Raw genomic sequence first — 27809 nt, forward strand, 5'->3', positions numbered from 1 at the left:
ATTAATTTCACCTAATATAAGGAAGTAGGAATTTCGGATAAAGAACATGTCTGTTAGCCTTCCAGGCCATCATATGTCTACATATATGCTTTCCTAAAAGTCGACAAAGTTGCGATACAATGTTTACAAATGCATATCCAATATTATATACTTTAATAAAATGCCCTTCCCGCTAATTTATACCTGCTTCTGACTAGCACTAGCACGTAGCAAATAATGATTCACAACTGTGACATAAACTACAGGCTGCTAGCTATTTTAAAAAATATGTTATCGCAAGAAAACAACACGCGTCAAGCTTTTTCTTGGGGTCTTTAGGATCAGGTATCTCATGCGCTGGAATAACGGTAGCGATCATTTAGCAGGCTGAAGGTCAGTGAACTGTAAGTGCAGAGTTTTCAGAGGTCAAACCAACAAGGGCAGAGTTTAAAGATAGGCCAAACGTAAACAAGCTGTAACTCTCATCAGAAGATTCAGTTGCCATGTGGCCTGCAGATTTATCTAGGTCACACTGAAGGTAGACACCTGATATGTAACCCAAGCTGAACTGAGTCGAACGTCCACTCCATACCGGTGTCAGCCAATGTATTAGCGTAAATTTAATTAGTTATACCGATGGACACTGTTTCATGAGGCTTGGGTGGCTCTGTAAAAGAGGGGAACCACACTTCTAATCCATGTTTGTGTTGCTTACGTCCTCTGGAGCGCGATTGGCCACGCTCTAAATTTAGAGGAAGCAGAAGGGAGGAAATGAGATGAGTGGGATGAACGGGGAGATGGAAATCTGGAAGGAGGTCAAAAAAGAAAACGACACGTGTTTCTGTGTGACAGTGACTAAAAGAAACAAGGTACGAAGGCAAGTGGTTGATGTTTTTGTTCTTTATGATAAATTTGCATGAATCCAAGTCAGGAGAGGAACCGCGTTCGCTCGATGACTGGCACAAACAGTAATGCATATCAAGAGAGCATGCCAAACATCCGAAACGAATGGATGGAAATAGGCAATAGAATCTTGGCTTCGGCATGGATGTCATTTCACATATCTGACAAATACTGAAGTGCATGTGTAGACTGCATATGTACAAGTGCTCCGATGCAGGAGAGATGGACAGTAGACAAAGGAAGAGTTAGTATAAGAATCAAAGCATACACATATTTGCACCACTCTTTTTTATAAACAAGGCATTGATATCACACTTTGATATTTGATGTGTCATGTGCACAGTAAGATCTTTAAAGTCAAAAAAAATTATAAAGCTAAAAAACTACACCTGAAAATATAATATAATATGATAGCAGAGAATGGATTATATTATATTATATTATATTATGTTATATTATATTATATTATATTATATTATATAAATCCATCCATTTAATATAATATAATATATTATAATGTAATATAATATGCACAAAATGTACTTACAATTCACCCAGAAACTATTTGAATACAAAAATGCGCAATATCTATTCAGTCGGACAATAAAAGATTTAGAATAAGATCCAATGCATACACAGATCTTTACCACTCTTTATTTATGAATTCAATTTTTGTCACACTTTGTTTTAATGATTTTTTCAAATCACAGTAAGACCTTCCAAAATTATAAAACTAAAAATACTACACCTGAGAGGATATATAATATAATATAATATAATATAATATAATATAATATAATATAATATAATATAATGCACAAATATTTGAATATAAAAATGTGTAATTTCCATTTAGTCAAATTTCAATCCTGAAAATAGTCAGAACCAAAACCAAAACTGATAATAATAATAATAATAACAGAACTACCAGAAAGACAGAAAACATTGCTTAAATGGGAAGCATTACTTCAGTTTTGCCTATAGGAAAAAAACACTAAAAGGCAAATTGTCTGTTGAAAAATCCCAGAGTACATCATTGTGGTGCCAGATGTCACTGCACACCTGCAAAAATACTTTCATCCAAACATTCTTTTTAAAAATAAAAATTCACATTAAGAGGCTAAACATAAATAAATAAATAAATGAAACGCTCAAAGTTTGACTTTTAAACCAGCACTTCTTAGTTCGGATTGTTGCATAACCTAGCCCAACTCAGTAGGAAAGCTATTTCTGTCATGCACCAGAGGCAGCCAACAATGAAAGTTTCTCATTATTATGATCTGCTTTCCTCTAACACTTTCAGTAACTGATTCTAGATCGGCATTAGTGTCAGCGTTCACAATGGGAAGCAGCAGGAGCAGCAGCAGCAGACGATGGGGCTTTTAATTAATGCTTTTGATTTCACTTCGTCTCTTGCTGTCGTCAAGCGACCACCTCCAGATGAAGAGGGCTGGTCAGAACCGGAGATGAATCAAGTGGGCTTTTCACTGGTGCTGTCAGCTGCCAGACTAAAACCACAGATCAAACCCAAAACCAGATTTTCATTAGAACTGGACGCACCATCGCGTAGCTAAAGTTCCTTTCGAAAGCCTAAACTGCCCTCTTCTAAAAAAAAAAAAAAAAAAAATCGATGACATGTTTCCATCGCCTGTCTCTTTCCGAAATATCAATTTCTCAGTATGTATAATTTTGCAAATCAGCCAGCACATTTAAAGTTGTGTTCCTGTGAAAAGCCATTACTTTATTTGTTATTTATTTACAATGCTACAGTTCTCTCCGAATATAAATATAATAAATTGAGTGGTCATGTTGTTTTTCAGATATGCAATTCCACGTGTTTGCTTCGCGTTTAAGGCGCCACCGTTAATAAACGGTCAGCGTCCACCGGGAACACAATAAATTCGCTCATGTATCTCAAGCAGCTTTGTTATGGATTTCAAGTGGTTTTCTTATTTGCCTCACTGACGAGACGTGAAGGCTGTTTTCCACATCACGAAGAAGAAAAGATTTGTGGTTTTTTTGGATGTATTTTAGTGTCAAGACCAAATCGAAGCTTGAAAATGTCTGCATAGACATAAACATAAAAGCACAAATAAGCTTCATTTCTGTTACCTACAACTTTAATAACACACTGTAAAAATGGTTACGTTGTTTCAACGTAAAATAATTTACCTCGCTGATTTAAACTTTCTAGTGTAGTCAACTTGAAATTTTAAGTTAATTTAAGTGACAACTGGAATATTTTAGTTGACCAAACTAGAAATTGTAGGTCGGCGGGGTAAAACATAATTTTAAGTTAAAACAGTTTTTACAGTGCTGTCGGTGTTTGGAAGCCCAATCATGCCATACATTTATACCGCAATATATATCAGCACAACTACAGTATGGCATTTAGACTTCTGTCTCAAAAATGTAACATGATTTTACCTCAATTTATACCTCAATCTTCATAAAAGGTTAAATATAACATAAACCAGAACCTTTAAATGTCTCAAACTGTACATAAAGTCAAACAAAATATACAGCATCAAGTTTACCTAGGCCATATGTTTCATATCATTTAAAAACATTAAAATAACAAAAGATAGAATTCAACCAATAATTAAATATTGCACAAGTTTTCCCAAAAATGTGATATTATGTAAAAGTTATGAGCTTATATGTATTATTGTTTTAGGCACTTTCATTTTCAAGGTACATACGCTCTGCCAAAATGTCTGGCTCACTTCCTGTTACGTTTCCATCAGCATCCTCTCTAGTGCCAACTTATGCACAACATAATCGCATTGCCAACCATTGCTTTTATATATATATATATATATATATATATACATCCAGATTCACCATGTACTGTTGCTGTCTGTTCCACTTTATTAGTACAAATCTGAATGAGACGCGCGCTACAGCCCCCACGCCACTAGATGTCACTGTTTTTTTTAGGTAAGCATTTTTCCCAAGGACTGTATGGAAGAGCAAGGATCAAGAACAAGACCCCGGCGACAATGACCAGAGCCCCGGCGCAGCCCACACACGTCACTGACCATGACATTTCATGATGTAGAGGTATGGATTGGTCACTTGCTAGGAAAGAAAGCACTGATTGGTGGAAAACTATGAGGCAGAGGAAGATTAAGACACCTGTGTAGAGACAGAGAGAGGATAAAAAAAAGAATACCATCAGAGTTATGTAAAATTACGTTGTATGGCTCTTTTTTAGCAATATGAAATTAAGGGAATTGTCTTTTCTGAACGACCCTTTGTGTTAGCATACATTTTTAGGCTAGTTCTGCTTCTGAACTGACTAGAAATTGTTTTTATTTTACACATGTATTTGTACGGTGCATGTCATTTAGCATACATTTATAAAACATATATATAAAAAAAAACAGACAACCGATAATATTATTAAAACCTGTAATACTACTACCTATACTACTGTTCAAATGTTCATGGTCAGTATAAGTTTATTATTGTTATTAACCTTTTTTAGCAATGATACATTCAAATGAATGAAAAGTTATAATGCTAGAAGTTCAAAAGCTAAACAGATGCTGTTTTTTAGAAATGAAATGCATCATGGTTTCTCCAACGAAATTATATTAGAATGATTTCTGAAGCATCAGGCAACACTGAAGATAACAGTAAGAAATTACACTGTAAAATATATATTTTAATTTTAATAATGGGAAAATATTACTGTTTAACTCTATTTCTGATCAAATAAATGCAGCCCTGGTGAGCAAAAGAGACTTTTTTTAATGGGCCTGTCACGATAACAACTTTTTGTTGTGCAATATATTGCCCCATAAATAATTGCGATAAGTGATATTATTGTCATTTTAAGACCATTTTATGCCACTGAATGTATAATCATAATATAACATAAGTATAATAATACAAGAAGGCCTACACACATTAAATTGACAACAAACATTTAATTCTTAAAAATATGTAGATCGTGGAATGATCAAAATATTACATACCTTAAAAAAAATAGTAAATTAATAGTAAATACACATTTTGTTACAAGTAGAAAAAGACAAATGCACAAAATACTTTTATGGAGATCTATCCATCTACAGGTTTTCCCTTTTTTTTTCTCTGAAAAGTGAAAATGTGCACACTATTGCTGAAACACACGACCCCTACATGCACAGAGGCACAGATCCCTAAACAAGGCCATATCTGCAAAGTAAACCTTTTTTGAAGAAGTATTTTTAAAAAGTTGTACTAGCACCTCATAACTACACCATGTTATGTACGAGACAGGCACAAATGGAATGCAGAAAACATTTTATTGTGTGTTTTTTTTATAATGTTTTTTTTTTTGTTCCGATTGTTTAATGTAAATACAATGGGCAATATTTTGCATCACCAAAAATTATTAAGGTCATGTACGTATATTGTGCGATAAGTTAATATATTGATTATTGTGCCAGGCCTATTAACGAGAGTCAAAAACCTTACCAACACCAGACTTATAAAATATAAAAGCATCGTGTAAAATGCATTTGTAAAATTTGGTTTAGAGGTCGGTATCGTATAATGTTACCTGACAGTATGAAGCAGACAGCGGCTGGCTTCAAGAAGAACTGAACACCTTTGCTTACTGCCATGATAATGCAGATAGCTCCCATCACCATCAGGAAAAGACTAATGATAGCAAACATGGCCGACGCTACTGTCAGATCTGATGGGAGAAGGGGAGTCTTAACAAATAGCAGGAATATGATGGCATAATGCACACAGACTGATCCGAGTTGACATTTAGAGCATGTTTTGCTTTAAAGCTACACTCAGTAAGGCTTGGTTTCTTTTTTGTTTCAGTGTATTTAGACTCTATATCGACATGAATGCATAAATGTTTTAAATTTCTGTGACTTCTTCTTTTTTACCAGCGAAAAAATTTTGGGGGATTCAATACCCACTGTGTTGTTGTTTTTAGGTGGTTTGCCGTCATATACGGGCTGCCGTTAGCACTGGGATGGATGTTTTTCCTGTGGCTGTTATTAACATTTGTTTTAAGTGAAAATCATTAACTGTATTACTGAGTGCATCTTTAAATATGTTTATAAACATAACAATCTTCAGAAAATTTGCTTGAGCTTTGTGCACTGAGAATGTGGAGCAATGCATTCGCTAGGATTTTCATTCATATTAACCTTATAGTTAATAAAAATACAGTGTTTTGGCCCTTGATACAAATATTTTTAACTTGTTACTTGTCATGAAGGAAGCTGCCATGGCATTAAATCTCCAATCAACCAATCATTTCCATCATATTATTTATTCATGCTATTTGTTGCTGCTTATACACAATTTAGGCTATCATGTTTTGGTGAAAAATGCATATGTGGGGTCAGCACAGTGACGACACAAAGAAAGACACATTAGTGCTACGGATCTAAAGATAGAGAGCAGGATGTGGGATGACTCACCCTTTTCTGGCGTTTTCTGAAATAGGACAATGTTTTCTCCAGTGGTGTAGAACTTAAAGAAGGTGCAATTGGATTCTGTAATGGGATCCAAAAAGGTAACGTTATTCTGGTGGATTAATCAGAATTCTCCTACTCCAGTTTTTTTTTTACAAAACGTCTTACCTCCCTGTAAGTGCAGAGGCCCACAGGTCTCCTGCTTTGGGTCCATATCTGACACCCAGAATGTCTTGGTACAGCATTTCCATAAGCCATAATGTGCTACCAGACAAGTCTGATTGTTGTAGAAGCTCTTGGGTGGTTTAAGCTCCACCCAGAACTCTGTTCCCACCCCGAGCACAGTAAGCATGATGCCGGTTACAGCCATGAACAACGTCAGCTTGATTTTGCCCTCTTGGCTTTCGCTAATTCCATCTCCAGAACTGGAGTGCGTTCTGTGTCGGCGCTTGCGTCCACCGCCCCGTGATCCCAAAAACCCTTCCAGGCCACCGGAAGCTGATGTGTTTGCCGTCCTTACCTCTTCATCCTGCACGATGAACGTGGACCACATGATTGATTTGCAGCTTCAGAGATCCAGACAAACGAATGAGAGGCTTGTTTTGAAAGGACATTTAAGTCTTCTTAGATGTGAGAGGTCAAAATAATCAGATGGGAGGACAAACGAAGAAGGTTAGTGCTGGAGAAGTCTGGGTTAGATTGATCCACTGCGATCAATCTGGGCTAGTCTAATGTGTTTCTGATGTAGGCTTCAGCAGAAGAAGATGCGGTTGAGGATGTTAATAATGGAGGCGTTAAGGCCAGCTGAAGGATGATGGGAGCTGTAGGACAGGGAAAGGCATGGTCCATTCATACAAAGAGTGCTGAATGATAAAACAGCTTGAAGATGAGATGATGGAGTCAGGGTTTGGTCATGTTGGTTAATCTAAAAAAATCAAGAACACGATGAAACAGTAAATCAAACTTAAGCTCTGTTTAATGGAGGAAAATGGAGTGTTGTCATATATGCTACCATGTACGTCTCAAGAAGTATGTCATAATTCAGTTTATTATAATTTTTATTATATTTTAAAATGTTTTTCATATTTTATTATTTTGTCTTTAGAGTGTTACATGTCATTTTTCTTTAAAATTATTTCTTTCTTTATTTTTTTAAATATAAAATTTGAGTTTTTCCTCCATACAATGAAAGTCACCTAAACAAGTGACCAAAATTGTTTGTGTTTTGAAATTGACTACTTGCTGTACTATAAAATTATAGTATGTTTGCCATTTATAGACTTATAGACTTGATTAACAGTGTCGGTAAAGACATTGCTACTGAAATATTGTATTTAAAATAATTGCTATTTTTACGTATCTAGATTCCATATGGATCTATATCGTGTACCTGTATTTATAATCTATATTATTTATATTCTAAATTACATATAGTCTATACTATTTATATTAATCCTGAAAATAAAAATCACAGTTTCCACAGAAATATTAAGCAGCACAAAAAACCCAGCACTGATAATAATAAGAAATTTTGAGCAGAAAATCAGCATATTAGAATGATCTGAAAAAGAATAATAGGAATAACTTGCATTTAAAAATATAAAACACACTTATACACAAAACAGTGTTTTAAATAAATAAAATAGTATGTTTTTAGTGTCTTTTTTATCAACTAAATGCAGCCTTGGTCGGCATAAGAGACTTTTTTTCATGTCACAACAAACCGCCCATGATTTTGATTTCAAAACCATTAGTCTAATTTCTGATAATATCCAATAGTTTGGCATACAAGGTATTGTAACTTAATAGTAACAATGTAATTTAACAAATAATACTTGAAATTTATTTTTGTGCATTTTTTAAAAAAAATCTAGTTTGCTGTTGTGGTGGAAGCAGAAACTCTATTTCTCAGAAGCATATTTCTAAAAATGTTTCATGCAACCCCTGATTGATTTACCTTGCAGGAAATAAAGAAATGTGCAAAACCACGGCATGTTTAAGTAACAACACAACGCGCTAATACTGCAAACAGCACAGAGGATATAGTATAAAAAGCTTCAAACACGACCTGTTGTTCAAGCATAACACGTTGTGCCTAGTATATTAGTATCTGAAAAAGCGCATAAGCTCCAGACCGACAAATAAAAGTTTTCTGCAACAAAAAACATGACTTTTAATTGTACCTTAACGGTGCTGACAAAGCAGGTACAGTGAATCACAAGAACACAAACAAGCAGCTGACCTGTCGAGTGTCGAATACGTGTTGGGGGTTTCTGCAAGACGGAGAGAAAGTACGTAAGAGAGGGGTTTAAAGAGGAGGAGGACGTGGATATGGCACAGCGCTAGTATTTGGGGGTGGAGGGGGGGGTTGTATGCTTCTGAAAAAGATCACGCCCATGTCCGGGCATAATGATATCAGTGTTTTTTTTTAGGGATGTTGGCACTGAGTCTGTTTCTGTCTGTCAATTGTTACTTCATGGCTGCTCTGCTGTGTCTGAGAGATTTCAGTGTGTGTCTCCATGCCAGCGTGATGTTTGTATCTTCTTGCGTCGCTATGTGTGTGAGTATGTGCGTGAGCATTTCTTGATTCTATTTTAAAAAGCCACCTGTTAATGACATTAAAAATGGTGGCACCGAGCCCACTCGAGAGCTGAGGTTACAGGACGCATGTGCATGGGTGTCTGTGAGGCTCATTCTTGGAAAATGAGGCCTGCGGTCCTAAAGCAGTGTCAATGTCAGTATTTTTAAGCGTAGCAATTTATTTTAAATGTTGATTTAAACTGCCTGCACGGCACAAATTGTAGTTGTTGTTGCTGTTATTTAATTATTTAAACTTGATTTTTATATATTGAGGAATCGTTACATGTAAATTCGTTTTTTTGTAGAACCGGATCTGCACACCCGATAAAACAGTGCATGTCGAACGTATTTTATTTAGTTTGTTTTGCTTTATTATCTATCTGCCTGTCTGTATGTCTGTCTGTTTAATCAGTTAAGTAATTAATTGTAATATATATATATATATATATATATATATATATATATATATATATATATATATATATATATATATATATATACGTGTGTGTGTGTGTGTGTGTGCATGTGTTAGTAAATTGATAGTCTGGCGGTCAATCTTTGAAAAAAAAAAAAAGTCCATTTTTGATGGAAAATCTGGTAAAAATGCGAACAGGAAAATGATTCTGGTTGCCAAGAAGGCAAACATGTTGCAATTCAAACCTTCTTGACAGCTAGTTAAGTAGGGTGGTCAAGGTGGCTATTTACAGATGTTATGTAAATGTGAGTTATGCGGATTAGCCAAATGTAAAGCCCCCTTTTGATGTCACGCTGGAACGTCGAGTGAATTGTGTCCGTGGCCGTGCGCGAGGGGCCCCTGCTGTACGGTGTCCCACTGGGTTAAATATATTTACATTTTACTCCTTAATGAGCATTTCGCATATCCGAACAAGCCAAGATTTGACTCGGCCAGGCACGGAGACCTCGGTCACCAGTCTTTCTTTCAATACGGTGATGGTAAATGGCAGTCGTCTTTTGAAAAAAGAACGCCGAGCGAGTTCGTAAACGACGTCAGGGCGAGTAAATGATGACAGGTGAGCTATTGTTCATTTGTGCTGTTGAGATGATTGCAGCTTCGACGTGCTTCTGTATTCAGTCCGTTCAATGGATCTATGATGTACTGACATGGGTGGTGCTCATTTGTATTATGTAGCCTTATCAGACCGACAAGAAAGGAGAGCCAGCGAGAAAGAGACAGACACTGTGCTGCAGTCTTATGTGCTCAGCATGGTGATGGCTCTGATTTGTGCACTCACTAACCTCTATAAAGCCCATTGCAGTTCTAACACTGTCCAGTAGGTGGCGCCACCAGGTAATGGTGCCTCAACACGTCTCCAGAAATCCAATCAGCCTATTAAAGAGGGTATAATATGGCATCTGTCTATTTTTATAATGGCTGTCAGTGTCAGGAAATTAATCCCCTATAACAGGGGTCGCAAACTCAAATTAGTTATGTGACACAAGCCAGGTGGTTTCTATTGGGGGCAACAAACACAAGTGCTTAACAAGGCTGATAAGCAACTATGCATTACTGATTAACAGTTTTTAGGGCCAGTGCGATTTATTTATTTATTTATTTTGTTTAGTTAATTCATTTTTGCTGAAGAAATGAACGCAGTCTTTCGGCAGGGACGCAGTGAATTGGTTCAAACGGTAAAGACATATTTAATATTACAAAAGATGGCAATTTCAAAAACGTCGTTCTGATTCTGTCATAGAATCCTGAAAGAATTGAAAAAAAAAATTCCCAAACATGTCAAGCAGCAACACACATTTACATTTAGTCATTTTGCAGACTCTTTCATCCAAAGCGACTTACAACTGCGGATAATTATCATTTATTATAAACACTGATCATAAATATGAATAATTTTGCTGTATTACTGCAGGTTTTTTCAGATTCAACAAATATAGCCTCGGTGAGCATTAAAAAAATAAACCACGTTTAGTGTAGTTAAACATTTTTTCCCAGTCAACTTTCTCATCTTTTACTCGTGTCTAGTGGACTGCTCTAGATGTGTAATGATGCATGAGATTAGAAACTGCTATTTTCTCCCTTGTAGAAGACCGGAAACATCAGCTGAACTAAAGGTATTAGTTTGATTTGAGTGATAGCAAAATACATAGCAGTCTAAAACCTTACGTATTATATTATATATTGGTAAATAAAATGATTTCACTTCAGATGAGAGGGTAGAATAAGGGGACTGTAGTAGTCAAAAAATGAGAAAAAAGAAAAACTAAATTATTGCATTTGTAATTTTGTTTACAAACAGTGTATTTATGACATTAATAGCTGGGGAAATGCCTCATCACCAAAAGAAGAATTGTCCAGAATGGGTTTTTTTTCCCTTTTTTAACTAATAGCCTAATTTAAGAACAAATAAATAAATTAAAATATTTATTCATTCAAGTCACCTGGAATTATTTTGAAATTAGTGCATTTTTAAATATTTTTTTGTGATTGTAAAATATAATACAATTCTATTTTCTGTTCAAAATGAGCTTTTCACTCACTTCTTAAACTCGACATTGATCGGCCATTGTGGAAAAATGGCCAAAGGGGTTCGTTTCCCACCCGGCCCATACTGCCTCACCGCCTCAGCGTGTGCCACCGAAGTGTGTGCGTGTGAGCATTAAGCTTCTTCCTGACGCACAGGAGAGAAAGAGATAAAGAGATTACTCCCGATGGAGCTTGACACAATGAAAAACTCAGTTTTCCGTGTTGCCGCCCGGTCATTCTCATTCGTGTCATTCCTCTCCAAACTCTACTCCTAAACAACGCTACAGTTCACGTGGTGTATATATAGCGATTGATTAATGGTAGGAGCCAAGAGTCGAGCAGAGAGTCGCTGTAGCGCTTACCAAACAGAGGTGAGTGACTTACGGAGTAATCAGTGCAGAAGCTGTTAATTAAGGATCAATTACATCTGTAAGTGGATGATTACACAACACCAGCAGCGGAAGCCATTCACCTGAGCCTGAACCGCTCACTCAGAAATCGGGATGTTTTGCTTGAGAAACAATATAAATTGTAATTAGTTAAGTTCTTTATTCACTGTTGCTGTTCCACGAAGGAACTTAGGAACCTTTAAAGGAACACTCCACTTTTTTTTTCCTCCTACTCCCCGAGAGTTAAAAGGTTGAGTTTTACCGTTTTTGAATCCCCAAAGATTGGCTGAACGAATTCAAAAACTGTAAAACTCAACTTATTAACTCTGGGGCAGTTGGAGAATGAGCCTATTTCCAAAAAAAAAGTGTTCCTTTAACATCCAAAAAGTTTCTTCAGTTATTAAAATGACTAAATTCTTCACACTATGAAAAATGGGGATGAAGATTCTTTAGAGAACCGAAAATGTTTCTTTTTGTAAACCTTTATTGTCAAGAATATAGGGAACGTTAAGATCAAGTCACTCTCGCCAATTTTTCAAAAATGTGATTTTTAGAAGCTGAATATATCCATTGTTTTCCATTGTATGGTTTGTTGGGCGATATTTGGCTGAGATACAACTATTTGAAAATCTGAGGGTGCAAAAAATCTAAATATAGAAAAAAATCACCTTTAAAGCCAAAATGAACAGCTTATCAATGCATATTACTAATCGAAAAGTTAAGTTTTGGTGTACAGTAGTACGTTTGCAAGATATCTTCGTGGAACATGATCTTTACTTAATATATTGACATAAAAGAAAAATCTATCATTTTGACCCACACAATGTATTTTTGATTATTGCTACAAACATACCCATGCAACTGAAGAATGATTTTGTGGTACAAGGTCACATACATAATTATTTTTAATACAATAAGCAATATAGTTGAAACTCATAAAGTTGCATTTGTTTCTTGTTTCTTGACTGAATTACATAAGCTCATTCTGATGGCACCCATTAATGTCAGAAATTTAATTTTTTTGTGAACTATTGTTTGAACTATGTGTTTTATCTCATTTAATATGATTTTCACAAAGCATCGCTAATCACTGTTTCTGCTTATTAATTTGCAGCTTCTTTTTATTTCGCAATAGAGCAGTCAGCAATCAGATGTTTTGGCAACAAGCCATTGAATCATCAGTTTGAACAATTTTTGTAGTTTTTTTTGCAAATAATAAAAATTTCTCCTTTCTCGCAGCACTTTGTAAAGCTGCGCACACTGGTTTCCAGCAAACCGTTTATTGTCCAGATGTGAAGCGCATATCAGTTCAGCGAAACATTTGGCTTCCAAGACTGTTCTCTCACGAGCCCAACTGCAATTATATTTCCACACCATTAAAGCAGGAATCTAAAATAATTCAAAGTCAGACATCGCATTCAGCTATTGTTGCCACTGATACCCCTGCCACTGATATTGTTGCTACTGATACCCCTTCAGACGTTATATTCCCCAGAATGCTTTGACTCCTCCCAGTCCGACAGCGGGTCCTTTACGTTAGCTCAGGAGTGCCTGTGAGGAAGAAGTGCCTCCAGCAAGTTCACTCTTCATCAGTGTGTGAAAGGCTCATCCAATTTAAAGTAGTGCACCAACCCCATGTGTCCAAAGTTAAGGCTGAAAGCGCTCAGGAAGCAGCCCTCTATGCACTTGGTGTAAATGTGCAGATGCCTCACTTGGACAGGCCCCAATCTGGAGCATTATTGGCGATCTGCAGTCTATTTGAGACTCTCTCAGCAGCCTTTGAGCACAGATTAGAACCAGATCCTCCGGTAATGTTGTTTGGGGTTACCTGCAGGAGTTTGGCATGATTTTTGCATGAATTTTGTTTCCTAAAATAACTAATTGATTATTCAAATTTGCGCTTAGTTTTATTAGATCATTCATTTTGCCTCGTTCGAGTTTTTGTATACATTGTAAGTCACTTTTCGACATTAATATAAATGTTTCTTAAGCATCAAAACAGGATATTGGAACGGTTTCTGATGGATCATACGACACCGAAGGCTGGAATAATGGCATAAATAATTACATTTTAAAAAATACCCCACTAAATCAATTTTAAATTGTAATAATATTCAGTATATTAATGATAAAATAAATGCAGCGTTGAATTAGTGTATATAATATACCGCACTAAAACAAAGTCAAAGACTGCACTGTTTAACTATTATTATTTACCTTTTGTCTTTAAAAATTGGCAGTCCTTTTAGATATTTCAGTCTTCCTGTTCATCTGTTTGTATTTGCCTGTCTGCACTTTCTCACTTTCTCTCCATTTTAGGCCAACTGGCATCGTTTTTGTGCGTGAATAGCTTTAGTACTGATGCCCATTATATCATAGATGGTTAGGGCTGCCAGCTGTCCCTTTTCACTTTCAAGCATCATTGTTTCAAACGACAGATTACTGTGAAAAATGCAAATATTGAAATGAAGAGCGTCCTCCATTTCCTAACAGAAACCAAAAGCGTCTCGTGTATCCTTCTGTTGGAGTTGGTAACGCTGTGGTTGTGCCAGCAGGTTTGTTCACAGGTCACCTGAGCAGAATCTATTATCAGGATGCCATAACCAGATTGAGTAGGGTCAGCAGTGACTTGATAGGCTAAGTTTAGCACCTCGGCCAACACAATTAGTGTGAAGCACAAACACAATTAGTGCGGATTATGAAACATATTTAAGTACAGTTATGAGACTCTATCGAAATCTACAATACATTGGTGTTTGTTAACGTTAGTAAAACTAAATGTAATATAATAAATGTGTTAATAAAGCTGAAATAAAACAAAATATAAATATCATAAAGAAACTTCCTTGACAAGTTACTGAATACAAATTTGTTTTAAATAAAGTATAAAAATAAAATGTAAAAAAATTAAATAAATAATACAAAATGGTTAAAAAAATCTAATGCACGTTAAAGAAGATGAATAATAATTACCGAAACATTAAAACTAAACGTATAAAAAGAAACCTAATTTTAATAAATACTATATATAATGCTCAAATAACACTGCATTGTTTATGCGGTATTAAACTGTGTAATTTCAGCTCAGTTAACCATTAGATTTCCTTAGATTACCAGTTTTGTAGGAATAGGCGATGAGGCAAGTGTTTTGCAAGAAAATACGATTAAAAGAACCCTTAAAGCTACAAAATGTAAAGAGGACTGATAACAGGAGGGAGGGGAAGATAGATGGGGGAGTGGAGAGAGTTAAAATTATCCTCCCTAAAGCAAATCCCTTTCAATCTGATCAGTGTGTTTGGAATAGACTAACTTGCCCCAACTCTGTGACTGACTGCAGGTGAGGGATCTTTTTTTTTTTCTCTCCAGAAAACTAAAAGGCAACTTTCTTATGGAGTTCATTCGAATTTACTTCTGAAGGTACGGTGTCGTTTAGAAAATGTGATGCAGTCGTGCCGTTTTATTGTGCGATTAATGTTCGTTCAGCTTTGCACGGCACGTATTATACTTTTGTTCAGCATAAATAGCCTTGTGATTTTAGGAAAACGGTTTTTACTCTTAGAAACGTTCCTTTATGGAGAAATATAAGTATTTGCGTGTGTTTTGTAATAGACGTTTTAAAAAGACGTTATACATACATATTTAGGTGATTGATTATATTGTTCATTTACGATGCATACACACCATGTACAGTAAATATAGTGGGGAAATGTCTTTTAGTAGTGGAATGCATGACTATTGTGATGGATATTTGTCTATGAATGGGTTTTGGCCTATAAATCACACACGCTGTATTTTTACAATATTGTTCTTATAAAATGAAAACAGAAATGAATACCTGCGGACCTTAACTGTCTTTTTCAGTATTTTTCAGTAATGATAGCATAAACATGCATTTCTAACTGTAATGTTTACCTTTTTTTTGAAGTTTACTAGAGATGCTATAATGGGTCAGTTTAAAAGATTGCAACAGCCTCAGGATTCGCGATCATCTTTTTCTCAAATATATGCAGCCATGTTTTCAATTGCCATATGTAAATAAGTAAGGATTTTGTATATGTATCTGGATGTGTTAATAGATTTAATATGTGGTCAACAAAAGACAGATTACCTCATAAAGTACTTTGACCCGACACATTAGGTGAACAAATCTCAATATGTCTGTTCTAGGGACACCTGTTCATGTTAATGTTACAAACTCTGAGCAATGCCTTGTACGGATGTTTATTTCAGGTTTTGGTTACATTTTACTCACTTTTACAGTATTTGTTAGTTTAAAATTAAACAAGTACTGAGTGATACTACCAAACAGTATATAGTAATATGGGCTGCATGCATGGTTTTCTTACACTATAGAGAGAGTTTAGGCTTACCTCTCATTTGATAAAATCTAACCACAAAGCTTTTAAGCAACTAGTGATGCATACCGAGCAGCCAGGAAGTCTTGTGGAATATTACAGCTCTTTGCTGATGCAAACCTGAATGCGTCCTTTAATTTTAACCATCCCAAATTTGATTTAGTCTTGTTGATCTCTTAAATGGTTCTTGTTCTTGTGGGATTTGACCGGTTGGTGCTTTCTTGACCATTAGTCTACCTTTAGTCCAGACCTTTATTTACCCTTTAGTCTAACACCGACCATGCATTACTGTGCATCTCTGAATGCCTGCATGCTCACTCAGCCCTCAAGTCCTTTTTTTTAAAGATGAAAAAAAAGTATGCAATACTATGTTATGTAGTTATGTAAAAATATGACCCATTTAAATAAGCATGATTTTAGAGCTAATCAAGTTTAAAAGTGCATCCATGACATCTGTTTGTGACATGATACAGACAGATTTAAGGAGCTTAGCACCAGTCCGCTTCCCTTTATCTAATTATGCTCTCAATTAGCCAGCAGACTATGAATGATTCAACAGATTCATTTAACCATCAGTACAATTAGGTTGAGATCAAGGGCCTACAGCAGGGCAGGTGTTACTCATGTATCATGATTCTTTCGGTAGGTACCTTTTTAAAGGTGCAGCGTGTGAATTTTAGCGACATCTATCGGTGGGATTGTGATTGTGCAACCAGCGGCTCGTTCCCCTGCTCACCCTTCCGTTTAGAGAAGCTACGGTGACCAATACAGGAGTGTGTCGTAGTCAGAGACAGTCAACTGTGTTATTCAATCAATATATTAATCAATGATTCAATAAATCAATCTTATTGCGAATAGTATTGTTACTTGTTCATCTTTGCGTGACAGTGTTGTATTCACCATAATAACGAAACGCGCTATATTTGTCCTTAAAGGCATACTGTACAAACATCATGGCGACTTCTACATAAGGGACCCGCTGTGTATATAAATAGCTCATTCTAAGTTGATACCATATTATGTTGATACATATTACATATGATATTGCATATTGCATATTATATTATATTGAATTAAAATTTTTAGGTCAGCTATCCTTTTGTGTGCAAATCACTGTCCTAAATGTACCATAATTACAGTCGATTGAATTACACATGCATTTGTTGCTTCTGTATCTGCCCAAAATCCAAAACGCTTATTAGGAATGTACCATGATTTTGAAACTGATATTTCAAAAACTTGCGTACATGGGCTTAAAATGAAAAAATATGAATAACCCTAAGGTCTGTTCTACTCTGTTGCACTGTTTATAAATGCAAGAACACATGATGTGTGAAAAGCCCCCAAGAGCCATGTCTGGTGGACTCTAATTATACAGCTGAATAGTCTGTAAAATCTCTTCACAGTCGCTGCAAGTCCAACTAAGCTGACAGCCAAAGTGCCCTTGGCAATCACCTTGATCTTTCACATTCTCACTTATTGCGTCTCAGTCACACAAGGATTTCATGAGCTCTGTCTAGCGATATGTCTAGAGTGGCGTGCTGTACAGCGTGAGAAACACATTCAGGCAAGCCTCTTAGGAGTCCACATGTAGAGTGTTTCTGAACTTGCTCATAATCGGCAGACTATGACCCACCGTCACCGACACATGTGATCACGACAGTACTGCAGGAAGAGACTACCGTAAGCACGCCAAGCCAATCCACCATGGCCTTTAAGCCTTTCTAGATCCTATTAGACGGTCAACCTTGGAGACGCAAGAGTAAGAGAGCCCCTTCCTGCGAGGTGGTAGATTTGATACTTCCAGGTAGAAACTACTTAGATCTTAAAAAAAAAAAAATCTGAACTGATTTAAAAATGCGAGGCGTCTTACACTTACCAACTTTTAAAGGGAAAACCGGTCATCATACACTAAATACCAAACTTTTTTTTTGGTATTCAGAAATATGTGCCTTGTTGATAGGAGATGGACGCATGACAAATGAAAAGGCAACACTTTACAATATGGTGACATTTGATAATATTAATGTATTAACTAACATAAACAAACAATGAACAATACATTAACTACAGCATGTATTAATCTTTGTTAACGAACACAACTGTGATTTTAATAATGCATTAGTGAATGCTTAAATTAGCATTAAGTAAGATTAATAAATGCTGTAGAAGTAAACTAATGTAAACTAATGTTGACTAATTAACCTTTTTTTAAAGTATTACCAATGAAAACAATATGTGTTCTTAAATATCAAACAAGTTTGATATTCTCCATTTAGATCATCATACGCTATGTTATTTTATATGGCATCTTTCAACTTTCAACTTTTTTTTTTTTAAATCTGGCCAAATATTAGCCTTTATTCATATATTTCTTATCTATCTATCTATCTATCTATCTATCTATCTATCTATCTATCTATCTATCTATCTATCTATCTTGTTTGTTATCTTTGTCTGTCTGTCTATTCTTATTTCTTTGAATTTAAAAGGCATTTTAGTTTTATGGTGTATGCTTTTCAAGTGTTTTGTGAAAATCCCTTAAACAGTGATTAAAAAGTTAACAGTGAGCTCTGTCACAGTATTTGTCATGTTTGTTATTGTGGTAACTTTCTATTGCCCCAGCTAGCGCTTTACTGATGTGTTTCCTCTAGCAATAGTTTGCCATCCTCCCTATGCATCTTTCATTAGCTACCTCTGACTGCAGGCTTTCGAAATCGCTTGGCTGCTCACGTTATTTTGAAAGCCATCTTTCATCGTTTGCATCAAGTTCGTGTAACAGTAATCTGATTACAATAGCCGAGGGGGTTTTCAGCTGTTAGCGTCATTCACCTCAGGGACGCGTCTGACTCAACAAGTCATTTTGTTGACTGATCGACTCAGTAACAAGAACTGAGCCATATGCAATCCCACTACTGCAAAAAACATGCTTGTTTGTCTCATTACAATTATTGTAAATAACCCCAAAAGTTTCTTTTCCTTTGGGCGCAGGTTCATTCTGACTGAAGTCTCTTTTCTAATCTACAGGGATGTGCCTGACAGAATCCGGAAGTTAAAGGATTAACTGCCAAACACTGGAGATCTGGTGTGCCAAATATTTCATCAGCCCGGGGCAAAAGAGCGGTCAGCGGGTCCTGCTTCTGCTCTGGTATTTTGACAAGCCAGTTTGTTCACTGCGATGTCTGCGTTTGATGGATTTATAACCATTCAAGGTGGATACAATATTCTGTGCTTACAAAAAGTGGTAAAGACAGTATAAACAATGCGTTTTCTGGACATTTCTTGTGGATTTCTGAATCCACTGATCATTCTCCCATGACCTCTTTTCATGGTGCGCATCCCACTGCTGTAAAAAAGAAATCGATGATGATGAAAAGCACAAATTATGCAATTATGGCATTACCTTTTTCAGAACACATGAACTGGGGAGGGATTTTTCGCTCCCACTTTCTTCTTTTTCTTTTGTTTTTATTACCCTCGGTTGCAGTTAGTAGCGTGCCAGGTTTGGAATATGACTGGGGAACGCAACCCAAGCTTGTTTGCATCCCTATCCCTGCAGATGCAGACCCTAGTTGTTTTACACCAGGCGGAGCTTCGCATGGGACTTCACATGGGGCTTCGCATGGGGCTTCGCATGGGGCTTCACATGGGCCAAACAGCAATGGACATGGGAACGGCCATGGCAATGGACATCACGGGCCAGTTAGTGGACTGCCGAGTAGTCACAGCGGAGCCAGCAGTAGTAGTAGCCGACACGGCATTTCCGATGAGGCCAAAGCCACCATCCTTCACCTGAGGGAGAGCCTTGTGCGACAGAAGGAGACCATCTTGGATCAGCGAGAGACCATTCGGGAGCTGACGGCAAAACTGACTCTCTGTGAGAGCTTTGGGAGGGGACACCACGAAGACAACCATCACGGCACTTCACAACACAACTCCCAGCATTCCTCACACCACTATGAGGGCCACCATGCTGACCCACACTTCCCTTTAAACGGGCATCGCAGTGACCATCACAGAGGAAAATCTCCATATCTGGGCAAACACAGCTTCTCCCCAGAACAGACAGGAAAAACCCTGCAGGCCCTGAAGGAGAGGCTGGAAAATCTTCAGGTGGGCGGGAAACTTTAAAAAGTAATAAGTAATAATAATAATAGCATTAATATAATAATAATAAAAATTGTAAATAATTAGTCTCTGTGTTCACCAAGGATGCATTTATTTAATCAAAAATACAATGAAAACAGGAACATTATTATTATTACTATATTATTAAATATTATTACAATTTCAAACATCAGTATTTAAAAAAAATTGCCAACATTTGAAATGAATTTCGTAGAATAAAAAAAATAAAACTAAAATGTGTTCTTGTTTTATCGCAACTTTGATTAACTTTTTTGATCCACTCCAAATGGTGACAATTATATTTTAATTATATTTCAATTATATTTAATTATATTTTGATCACAGTCTTCTATTACTCCAGTCTTCAGTGTCACATGTTCCTTCAGAAATCATTAAAATATACATACTTCACAACATACTGGCTCAGAAACTAGTATATGCCAACTTATTCTACTAACCCTAAACCTGCCCTAACAGTCTACTTTAAGAGTTAGTTGTCATGTAGTTCCAAATTAATTATTTGACATGTAGTTGATAAGTATTAACAAAGTCACTTATAGTTAGTAGAATGTCTAAAGTGGACTATCAAAATAAAGTGTAACCCCCTGATGTTTCCAGATTTTCCAAATCCTGCTTGGATTTGTTTTTTTGGGGTTATCCTGCATGCCACAGGCTGATCTGTATTCAGGACAACTTCTCAGCACGACATAAGCTCGTTTCTGTTTCTGTAACATACACTTTGGTTGCGTCTTGTGCCAACAACAGATGATTGAGCACAGTCTTCCGTTTAGACAGCCCAGTCAGGATTCGCTTATTTAATTAGCCATAACCCTTTGCTTGAAAAAAGCACATTGAAAAAAATGGTACAAATACAAACTAGTTCAATTATAATTTGAATGCTTATTGATTGCAGTGCACTTACAATCAGTGCTTTAAACCAGCTACAGTGTGGCACTTTCACTGAATACAGCATGCAGTGAAGCTAATAGCATGCATTTAAATTCTTCATTTAATTGATCTGTAATACACAAGTGAATTGCTGATAATGGGTTTAAAGTTGTACAAGTGTTTTCGAGTTTGAACTGTTTGAAATGCTCTTCCTGTTTCCCATGACCACAAGCTTGATCACAATCATTGTTGTCTTGGAGAGGAAGTGCATGCACAGCATGCTGGTGACGGCTCTCTGCAATGTGCTAGTTGCTGTCATCTCCAATTAGCCCCATCTGCCTTGATAAGCCATTTAGCGCAGAATGCTGTGGTGCTGAGAAAAGCTGGATTTGCTGCAGCTAATCGGAGGAAGGAGGGCTAGCAGTGAAGGAGGGGCTGACATAACACTCGTCTCGTACTGCCTTCCAAAAGTTTGGAGTCTATCAAGTTTTCAGTGTTTTTCTTATGCTCCCTAATGATGAATTTATTTGATTAAGAAATACTGTAAAAACAGCAATACTGGGAAATATTACTGTTATTTAAATTAAATGTTGTCTATTTAAAAAATAATAATATTCCTGCGATGACAAAACTGAATTTTGCTCAACTATCTCCAGTTTTCAATGTCACATGACCTTTTAGAAATTATTGAAATATGTTATTATTGTTGTTTCAGGTAGTGCTGATGAACTGATGGTTGAAAAACTGTGTTTATTTTATATACACAGATTTTGTACAATTTTACATTTCTTAACTTTCGATCAATTTAATGTGCCCTTGGCTGAATACAGGTATAATTAATTTTTTTAAATCATTTTTAATCATTCAACAGTAAACCTTTTCTGAAGAACCTTTCTGTTTCACAAAACATTCACATTTGTGGTGAAAGAAGGTCTTTGTGGTCAAAGAAGAATTTGTGCAACAATTGAGATCATTTGCCGAAAAACATTGGATGTTATTACCATTACATTGCAAAAAATTTTTTCAATCTTGCAAAAACTGTACATTGTTGTTTACTGTCTTTATTTTTGTTCTTGTAGGCAAGAAATTCTTCCAGTTCCTATTCAAGTTCATTGAGAGACCTCCTACAGCGCAAGATCAACGCTCTGGAAGAACAGCTCCATCATCACTATGACAGTCACTACGGTCATCACGACAGCCATCACGGATATGGACATCATGAGGATAGCCATGACCACGATGACCACCATAATAGCCACCACAATGGCCACCACGAGGACCATCATGATAACCACGACAGCCACCAAGCAAACCATCACGATGACCATCACTCCGGTAACCATCGTAACCACCATTATAGTTATCGCTATGACCGTCACACGGACCACCCTGATGATCACCATGATGACCACCATGGCAATCACCAAGACAATCATCAGACTGGCCATGATGATCATCATGACAGCCACCACAACAGCAACCACCATGATGATCATCATGACGATGGCCATCATGGCAATGGGCACCATGATGACGGACACCATGGAAATGATGATCATGCTCATCACCCACAAACCTCATTCAAACCACCTGGGTCTAGAGCACCTGTCCGTGGAGCCATCAACAAACTAGACGCAGTGCTGAGTAACCTTCACCACAAAACTCCAGAACAAGGTGATATGTCCTAAAAGTAGAGCTAAATTGAATTGAAATAACTCTACCTCATCAAATTGAAACTGTAAATGCACTATAAAAATTTTTATTTTGTATTAAAAAAAATAGCACTAAAGATACAAACACAAAGAACAAATTGCTAAATGTCAATAAATGTAAATGACTAAACATTTTAAAATTTAACTCATTCCTGTAATGATCCTTCAGAGATCATTCTAATATGCTGATAAACATTTGCTTAATTACTGTCAGTTATTAATGGTGATCAAGCATTAATAAGTCATGTTTTTATTATTATAATAAGGTTTTGCTGCAAAACCACAGAATGTTTTACTGAATTATTTGATAAGTAGAAAGTATTCATTTGAAATAGATTTTTGTATTGTTAGAAATCATATTAGAGTCAGCTTTGATCGATCAAAAAAAAAAAAAAAAATATATATATATATATATATATATATATATATATACTTTTTAATGACAGATAAATTGAATTTTCCCACAGTCCCCACAAAAAAACACAAACAACATCGGGTAGAATTTTGGTCAGATAGATATATACATAGATTTTTTTATTTTAAATAACTTTAATTTATTTTTGTTATTATTCATTGTCTGATTATAATTAATGTTTGATTTAGAGTACAACTAAAATCAAATTTTTGTGCTTCTTGTGTATGTATTTGAGATCTGAAAGGGTTAAATGCGAACGCCGTAAAAGAGTTTCCAGTTGTCTCCAGCTGTCTTTTAGGTTTTCAGTGGAGTTTTAGATGTTATGCTGCCTAGAAATGCAATCCCGTTTCACAGTTTCTTATTTTCCCCTCTAACAGGACCAAATAAGAAGCCCAAGAGTCCTGATGCTTTTCAGATTGGCTTCCCGATGCGCACCAACTACATGTACGGGCGAATCAAGCGCACCCTTCTGAGCGAGATCTTCGCCCTCACAGTCTGTCTTTGGTTGAAAGGGGGCTCAGGTCCCGGGATTGGAACGCCATTCTCCTACTCCGTCCCGGTCAGGCCAATGAGCTTGTCCTGATTGAATGGGGCAACAATCCCATGGAGCTTCTGGTAAATGACAAGGTAAAGAAATCACAGAATTCTAAAACAAAGATTCACGCTCTGGTCTAGATTTATTAAACACAGGCAACCGAAACCCTTTTAGCTTGGAAGTGTATTTAATGTAATAACATTATACAATTATAAGGTTCTAAAAATAATTGTAATCAGGTTCGTCACGATAAAATTCTAGACCAGTCAGGAAAAGGGGTCACCAGACTTACCCTGACATTGCCCTTGTCCTACCCTTGCAACAGTCTGCAAATCTCTCTCTTCCTCTTGGCTTCTGATCCATTTGCATCATCCTGCCTAATTAGTTAATGGCTTATCCGTGGTTGACGTGTGAATACATTCTACTGTTTTTTTTTTAAACCGGAAACAAGACAGACCTCTTTCCTCAATGACTGTTTACTTGCTGTCAACTAAACTGTTTATAACTATTGCTGGCATGCTGCTATACAGCATATTGAGTCTAGAGCTAATAAAGTGCATAGACTACATTTTCACAAGGTTACTTTGTTGTGGCATATAAGCAAACTATAAAACATTTAAATCAGAAGTAAAAAATTATGCATTTATGTATGTTTTTAGAAAATTAAAGAAAAAAGATCATGAAAAGTCTACATGAACGAAGTAGATTGGGAATTTATAACTGTAAATTGTACATTTTTCATTATTTTTTTCTTTCTTTTTTAAAATATTCTGTTACTTTTGTATAGAGAGTCTTTTGGTATTATTCAGTCAATGTCTGAAAGCTGTCTGAAAGTTTCAGACTGAATCCTAACTATAATTTAGATCATTGTTTTAATCAGTTAGTTTAACCGAATCATCACAAAGTTAATAAAATATGGTACTGCAAGTTCATTTTTAGTCCTGGGGCAAAGGGTTATAAAGCAGTGATAGAAATTTGTCTTAGGTAAAAGGCTCGCAATATAAAAAAAAACATGCAATGCCATGTATATATACGTAAATGTGTCTATGACAGAATTCGATATTAGATATTTACAAAACATTTTGTTTGTGCCCTCTTGCAGGCAGTTACTCTTCCTCTTTCTCTGACGGACAGTAAATGGCACCACCTTTGTATAACGTGGTCCACACGTGATGGCATGTGGGAGGCTTATCTGGACGGTGTGAAAAGGGGCTCTGGAGAGAATCTATCCCCGTGGCATCCCATTAAACCGGGAGGAGTCTTCATCCTCGGACAGGAGCAGGTATGTCTCACAGAATCAGTCGGTCATAATCGAAACACATGCGCGCTAACCTGGGACTCTCTTCTACCCAGGACACACTGGGCGGCCGTTTCGACGCCACGCAGTCTTTTGTGGGCGAGATGTCGGATCTGCAGCTGTGGTCCCGTGTGCTCACCTCCACTGAGATCTACAACCAAGCGTCCTGCTCCAGCCACCTCACCGGCGACGTCATCACCTGGAGCGAGTCCATGGTGGAACTTCACGGAGGCGTCACAAAGTATCCGTTCGACCCATGTCATTAGGATCTGACCAAACAGAGCCTGGTTCTCCACACCTCTGCTTCACGTGTGGCTGGAAAAGTGGAGAATCCTGAGGACTGCAGCCGCTCAGTGGAAGATAATAGGATTCCACGCAGGTCTACATAGGCCTCGGTCATTTAACTAAGCATTTTATTAATTTAAGAGTTGCATACTGCGTATCGATAAGCACTTAGGATGTCAACAGACTGGTTGAACTCCATCGCGTGGTTTTGATTCACTTCCAAACACTAATGGAAGAACTTCAGTATGTTGTACTTTCAAACTCTCCACAACAACAATTAATGACGGTTGGCATGTACTATTAAAAAAGGTGGGACAATGTGGTCTGTTTTTATATCTATGTGATGTTAAGTGAAATACAGATTTGCAAATATATTTTTTTTGGTTGCTTTGTATTCTCTCTAGGCAGCATGGGGGCAGCAGTGAGTCTTAAAGGCTTACTGCATTATTACATGTCATTTATGCTGCATTTTTTAAGCCAGAACTTCAGTAGTTTATAACCTGAGGTGCTCTTTTAGTCTTGCAAATCAAGAATAACTTATGCCGGAGAATAAATAAATTGTGTTTTTTTTATGTATATAAATTTGTATTACAGAAAGCCGGAAAATGTGCATGCATGAGAGATTGCGGTTTTCTGTTGCATTAGAAGACCTGAAGTGTTGGAAAAGATGGGATTTTTTCATATGTACTATGTACAAGATGGCAAGCGTTGCCTGTGGAAAGGTGGACTGCTGTAAAGGGTTTAAATACAGGGAAACTAGAAGGTGTCCATGGAGACCTAAAAGGGGATTAAAGAGACTCTCTGTTTCATAATACATAATGCACTTTTTTGTGTTTAAACACATGCACTTGTAGACTGCTGCTTCAAGAGGACTTGTCGCTGTGAATGTAAATGAGTCGATTGCACATTGTGAATGTTATTCTGTGAAATGTTTTGTAAATGGTTACATGCATATATTGTAGATATTTGTTTTGAGGGCAAGGGAAAGTCCAATGAGGATACAATGAACAGATTTTTTTAATTATGGAATGATTAACTTAAGTACAATATCGTTTTAAGCAGTGATTACAGTGACAATTACAGTATATACATTGTTTTGTGTTGTGGGGCTATGAAAAGATTTTTCTGTTTACTACGTTTTTCATAATTAGTGCAATTTAATATAATATAAACATCATCTCATCTTTATAAATTTTAAGAGTTTGGGCTCTAACAAACCACAACAGGATTTTATTGACTGCATATGTAAGTTTACTTTCTTTGTGAACTTTAATTGGTCTAAAAAAAACATATCGTGTTACTTTAGAACATGTGTTATTGTGGGCAAAGACTTCCAGAATTCATACCTCCAGCAGTTTATTAAAATGCTGCTTCTTATTGTTATGGATTTAACCTATAATCTGGAGGCATTTTTAGGTTATGCATTTTCATTGTTAAAACCCATTTATTGTTTTGTTAAACTTTTTAACTAGATGGCCAAATGTACACACAGATATAGCCTGAATGACACTTTACAGATTTACCAGTTAGATAATCTTCCAACCTGACTGGTCAGATTTATGTATGCATGCATTTGTATGCATTTGCTTGCGTTTGTTTAAAATGAACTGCATAAATCAACTGTTAAAACCGCTCAACCTCGCCTTTGGTATATATCTGTATCCAGATGCACTTAGTTTTTTCTGTTGTTGTTTTTGTCGCTCTCTCTCTTCTTTATAATCTATAATTTATGTATATAGCAGATATACTGTATGTATATATCCTATTTTTACTCAATATTAACAATATGTTTGGGCATGTCTTTAATGCCTTTAAGCCAAAATGTACAAGCTTAACTTGAGACAAGCATGTATTTAATTATTTTTAAATAAAGTAATGATTTTCAACTAATCAAAGTATATCTCTGACATGGATTTAATAAAATGACAGTAGATTGCATTTTTGGACTAGCCGGTTTAAAACGAATCACGACACAAATCATAACCATATAATGATAAAACGGTGTTTATATGATTATAATATGTTTCTTTTTGTTTTAAACGGCTCTGAGGTGTCCTATGAGATTGGATGAAAATGTATTTCTTCCACATACATTAATCACTCCAGCCGTTCTGCTTTAAGCATTACATTAGTGCACCTAGTGAAGAAAAACGTTTAGATTGAACCAAAATAGCGCTGAAATCCAAGTTAATTAAGCATCTGAAAACAAATGAGACTGAATGACAGAGTGTATGGAGTTTCTATTCACACATGTAAGTAGGCCCTCCGTTCCTTTAAGACGAAAACTGGGCATAAGCATTAGGTTTTTTGAAATAGGGCATAAGAATGAGTATATTTAGCCAGTTTCTTAACCAGCCAACTGCCTTTCACACTTATAAATGTTTACTTTTGGTATCCTTATGTATGCATGT

The 27809-nt window shown here is 36.3% G+C and overlaps 2 protein-coding genes across 3 annotated transcripts; one reads left to right on the top strand and one right to left on the bottom strand.

Moving 5' to 3' along the window:
• Positions 1–864: 864 nt before the first annotated feature.
• cacng6a (calcium channel, voltage-dependent, gamma subunit 6a) lies at positions 865–8654 on the bottom strand. 2 transcript variants are annotated; one of them, XM_043218353.1, is made up of 5 exons: positions 8557–8654; positions 6483–7239; positions 6321–6395; positions 5435–5572; positions 865–4020 (listed from the first exon to the last, which is right to left on the bottom strand). In XM_043218353.1, exons 2-5 carry the CDS (start codon positions 6865–6867, stop codon positions 3800–3802), a joined length of 819 nt encoding a protein of 272 aa, XP_043074288.1. In that variant the 5' UTR covers positions 6868–7239; positions 8557–8654; the 3' UTR covers positions 865–3799. The 2 variants fall into 2 exon arrangements, with proteins under 2 accessions (XP_043074288.1, XP_043074287.1); XM_043218352.1 differs by having other exon boundaries at positions 8498–8590.
• A 149-nt stretch (positions 8655–8803) lies between these two features.
• Positions 8804–27288, top strand: si:dkey-14o18.2 (neuronal pentraxin-1). The gene is given in 7 exon segments (XM_043218351.1): positions 8804–8874; positions 19166–20251; positions 22234–22828; positions 23659–23832; positions 23835–23908; positions 24919–25098; positions 25170–27288. Coding segments are annotated over 6 exon segments (2031 nt in total). The 5' UTR covers positions 8804–8874; positions 19166–19453; the 3' UTR covers positions 25380–27288.
• The last annotated feature ends 521 nt before the right edge of the window (positions 27289–27809 follow it).

Source organism: Puntigrus tetrazona, chromosome 19, assembly GCF_018831695.1.
Source record: "Puntigrus tetrazona isolate hp1 chromosome 19, ASM1883169v1, whole genome shotgun sequence".
Lineage (NCBI taxonomy): Eukaryota > Metazoa > Chordata > Actinopteri > Cypriniformes > Cyprinidae > Puntigrus > Puntigrus tetrazona.